The following is a 4,796-nucleotide window of genomic DNA, read 5'->3' as shown; positions in this document are numbered from 1 at the left end:
AAGTACCATGGACTGCTAAAAGAACTAACAGATCTGTCCTGGAGGAAGTGCGCCCAAAATGCTCCTTGGAAGCGAGAATGGCCAGACTTTGTCTCACCTATTTTGGTCATGTTGTCAGAAGAGACCATTCCCTGGAGAAGGATGTCATGCTTGGTAGGGTGGAGGGTCGACGAAAGAGGGGGAGGCTTTCAAAGAGATGGATTGACAGGTGGCTGTGATGATGGGCTCACTTGTATAGCAGGGATCATGGAACTGGCACAGGATCGGGCAGTGTTTCGTTCTGCTGTGCATGGGGTCACTATGAGTCAGAAACAACTCGACGGCACCTAACAACAACAACTATTCTTTTTAAAGCAGTGGTTTCAAATTGGCTACCTTTACAGCTGAGTGCTGCCAGATAACTGAATTTGTCTGAAACCATTGTTTTGTTGTTTGTTTTTAAATTTAACTTTAAATGAATTTAGGTGGACAGAAAACTTGTAGTCAGCTATGTGCCATACTACTCTTGCTTTTTACTTGGACAATCCTGTAGGAGCTCTGGTGGTGCAATGGCTAAGACATTTAACTGCTAACCAGAAGGTTGGTGGTTCAAACCCCGTCAGCTGTTCCGTGAAAGGAAGGCAGGGCAGTCTGCTTTGGTAAAGATCTGCCACATGGGAAACCCAAGGTGTGTGTGGCATGTCACTATGAGTTGGAATCTACTCAGTGGCAGTGAGTTTGGTTCTTTTTTTGGTGGGCCCTACATATGTACTGTTTGTTTATGTTTTGTGTTCTGGCTTCTTCGGATATTTGAGTTTGCCTTTACCATCCCTGCCTTAATGGGAACCCAGGTGCCCATGGAGAAAGCTCTGTTGGAGAAGAGATTAAAAGCTGTAACACAAACTTAAACTGCTATTCTTTCTGATAATCTGACCAGACAGACCCTCCAGGGAGTCACAGTTCCTGCTTGGCTCTTTATACCAGATAGATAGTTGGATGGATGGATGCTGTCGAGTTGACTCTAACTGATGATGACCTTATGTACAACTTTATGCCCAGTCCTGCATCATCATGATCATCAACATCTTCAAGTCCATTGCTGTGGCTGTTATGTAGTCCATCTCACTGAGGGATCTCCCTTGCCCTCACTGGCCCTCTGCTTCACCAAACATGATGTCCTCTCCAGCAGTTAATCCCTCCTCCCTCCTGATGCTCTGGTGGTGTAGTGCCTAAGGCATTTGACTGCTAACCAGGAGGTTGGTGGTTCAAACCCACCAGCTGCTCCTTAGAAGGAAGGATGGGCAATCTACTTCCATAGAGATAGCACTTTGGAAACCCAAAAAGGAGTCACTATGAGTTAGATCTGATTCAACGGCAGTGAGTTTGTTTGTTTGTTTGTTTTTTTCCCTCCTGATGACATGTCCAAAGCAAGCAAGTTGGAGAATGTTCTGTTGTGATCCTTGATTTTCAGAAGTAGAGCTCCAGGCCTTTTTTCCTAATCTGTCTTAGTCTGGAAGCTCCACTAAAACCTGTCCACCATGGGTAACCCTGCTAGTATACGAAATACTGGTGGCATAGCTTCCATTATCACAGCAACACACAAGGCCACCACAGTATGACAAACTGACAGATGGGTGATGGTTATACCATATAATTGATGCTTAATAAAATCTTTTCTCTGAGACCCTGCCTCACTTAAGAAGAAGCTAGTGAGGGCAAGAGATTAGGACAGGGAGGCAGAGGCAATGGATAGGATTTGTGGAGGGCAAATTAAAGTGAAAATAAAGACAGTTATACTTTATTAGAGGACGTTTTCCAGAAAGCTGTTGTTATATAATTCAAAATTCTACTCTGTATATAAGTATATGTGTGTGTGATTTATATACAATTATCTGTAAGTTATATAAATAATATTTATACTATTATATAGAAAGATTATGCTTTCAAACATACTTTTTCAGCACAATATTTTTTAATCTGGGGGATTTGCTTTTTCAAATGTGCATAAGGTGAAATTAATCTCACCATTTCAATTTGTGTAATTCAGATGCTCTCAAAATGCAACCTTGTGAAATACACACATTTGGAAATTAATCTTTTCTCTTTTTCTTGATTTTAGGTTTTTATTAATTCGTTTAAAAGAATTTTGTGGAGAATTCCTCAAGAAAAAGCTTCATCTTTCTAATTGTGTGGCCATTCATAGTTTAGCTCACATGTACACCCTGAGCCAGCTTGCTCTGAAAGCTGCCGATATGATACGGAGAAATTTCCACAAAGTAATTCAAGATGAAGAATTTTACACTTTACCTTTCCATCTCATTCGAGACTGGCTTTCAGACTTGGAAATTACGGTTGATTCTGAAGAGGTGCTCTTTGAAACAGTTTTGAAATGGGTTCAGAGAAATGCTGAAGAGAGAGAGAGATACTTTGAAGAACTTTTTAAGTTGCTGAGATTGTCCCAGATGAAGCCTACGTACCTTACTCGGCATGTCAAACCAGAGAGGCTGGTGGCCAGTAATGAAGTCTGCGTCAAGCTGGTGGCCGATGCAGTGGAGAGGCACGCTCTGAGAGCCGAGAACATACAGTCTGGCACGTTCCAGCACCCCACTTCTCATGTCTCTCTGTTACCTCGCTACGGGCAAAACATGGACGTGATCATGGTTATTGGAGGCGTGTCAGAAGGGGGGGACTATTTAAGTGAATGTGTGGGATATTTTGTAGATGAGGACAGATGGGTAAACTTGCCTCATATTCATAATCACCTTGATGGACATGCAGTTGCAGTAACAGAATCCTATGTGTATGTTGCTGGATCAATGGAACCAGGGTTTGCTAAAACTGTGGAAAGGTATAACCCAAATTTGAATACGTGGGAACATGTTTGTAGTCTGATGACAAGAAAGCACTCTTTTGGGCTAACAGAAGTCAAAGGAAAGCTCTATAGCATTGGAGGACATGGCAATTTTAGTCCTGGCTTTAAAGATGTGACTGTTTACAATCCTGAGCTTGATAAATGGCACAACTTGGAATCGGCACCAAAGATTCTACGAGATGTCAAAGCACTCGCCATTGAAGACCGGTTTGTATACATTGCTGCCCGCACTCCTGTGGATCGTGACACTGAAGACGGATTAAAAGCCGTAATTACTTGTTATGATACAGAGACTCGACAGTGGCAAGATGTGGAATCTTTACCACTTATTGACAATTACTGCTTTTTCCAGATGTCTGTAGTTAATTCAAACTTTTACCAGACAGCGTCATGCTGTCCTAAGAGTTACTCTTTAGAAAATGAAGAGGCGGTTCGAAAAATTGCCAGCCAGATATCTGATGAGATCCTTGAAAGCTTACCTCCAGAAGTCCTGAGCATTGAAGGAGCAGCCATTTGCTATTACAAAGATGATGTTTTCATTATTGGAGGTTGGAAAAACAGTGATGATATTGACAAACAGTATCGGAAAGAAGCCTACCGGTACTGTGCTGAGAGGAAGAGGTGGATGCTGCTTCCTCCCATGCCACAGCCTCGTTGTAGAGCCACTGCTTGCCACGTGAGAATCCCGTACCGGTACTTGCACGGCACACAGAGGTATCCTATGCCTCAAAACTTAATGTGGCAGAAGGACCGGATCAGACAAATGCAAGAAATACATCGGCATGCCCTAAACATGCGGCGAGTGCCAAGCTCTCAGATCGAATGCTAGGTTCTCTAGTAGGTGCAGCTTAAAACAGTTGTGTTTTCCTGAGGCTGAAGCTATACAGACTGTTACTGGAAAAAGTGTCAATAACTTATTTTCTACCTGAACTAATTTATCACAAATAAAGGAAAAGTAGTTAAAAACTGAAGAATGGGAAACTCGATTCCATACGTGGTAACTTTTGTTAGCTTGCAATCTTTCTCCTTGGTTTGTGTGTGTGTGTATTAGCTAAATAGGATCTTATTAAAGACAAGTGGAAAAATCCGGTGTAGTTACTTGGCTGTTTTTCTGCCAATAAGTTATAACTCCTTTATCTTAGGGACTTATATTTTGAACATGCTTTAAGCACCAATTTTACTTGCACATTTACTTTGATTTTCTTCTTCATTTTTTCCAGAATGGTTGATTTTGACAAGATGAGAATTTATGCATTAAACCCTCTTCTATAGGAGGCATGTGCAATAGTGAGATTGAAATTGAAAGGAAAAAGCACAATTTTTCAGCAAGATTTTAGAATGTTTGTGTTGATGTTTTGTTGTATGTGTTTATCTAGAAATGCTGTCATGTGTAATTCCAGAAGAGATGATTGATGAAAATCTTGTGATTGGCTCATACATTTTTTGAATATTTTTTATTTCTTTAGCAATTGTGTTGTGGACTTTAAGCCATCAAGCTGAGATGATGGTAGTGGCCAAAAGTATTACTCTTTAGCTGATTGAACACAGAGAAAATTACATTTGTGTCTGGAGAAAGAAAAGTAGTATTAATGTAAACTACAAAGCCAAGCATTTAACATTTAAACTTTTTTCAGAAGTTACAGGTTTATTTGAGGATAAGTTGGTGAGTGTAAATAATGCTTATGACAATCCACACTCAATGCCTTCCATTTTAATTTTTGCTCTAATGCATAGTGTATAGAATCCTCATTCCTTTCTAAAAAAAAAACATTCTTCAGAATGGAAAGGAAGTAATGATCTAGAGAAATGTTGCTAAAGAGACTCTTCATTATATCTCGGCCTGATAGTGATAGTAGTTTACCCAGTTGCCCCAGGGTTTAATTGGAATTTTGAGCCCAGAATACTGGATTTGGGTGCATAATTCTGGCTCTTAAAAATGTGGCAT

The 4,796-nt window shown here is 40.5% G+C and overlaps 1 protein-coding gene across 1 annotated transcript in view; it reads left to right on the top strand.

The window, feature by feature from the left end:
* KLHL11 (kelch like family member 11) overlaps nt 1-3,680 on the top strand; it is a 14,318-nt gene extending 10,638 nt beyond the window's left edge. Inside the window, exon 2 of the mRNA XM_007942135.2 lies at nt 2,099-3,680. Coding sequence (XP_007940326.1) covers nt 2,099-3,680 — 1,582 coding nt within the window. The remainder of the gene's footprint in view (nt 1-2,098) is intronic.
* The last annotated feature ends 1,116 nt before the right edge of the window (nt 3,681-4,796 follow it).

Source organism: Orycteropus afer, unplaced genomic scaffold, assembly GCF_000298275.1.
Source record: "Orycteropus afer afer isolate SDZICR_OR568_19922 unplaced genomic scaffold, OryAfe1.0 scaffold00085, whole genome shotgun sequence".
Lineage (NCBI taxonomy): Eukaryota > Metazoa > Chordata > Mammalia > Tubulidentata > Orycteropodidae > Orycteropus > Orycteropus afer.
This window is presented reverse-complemented; position numbering and strand designations above follow the sequence as displayed.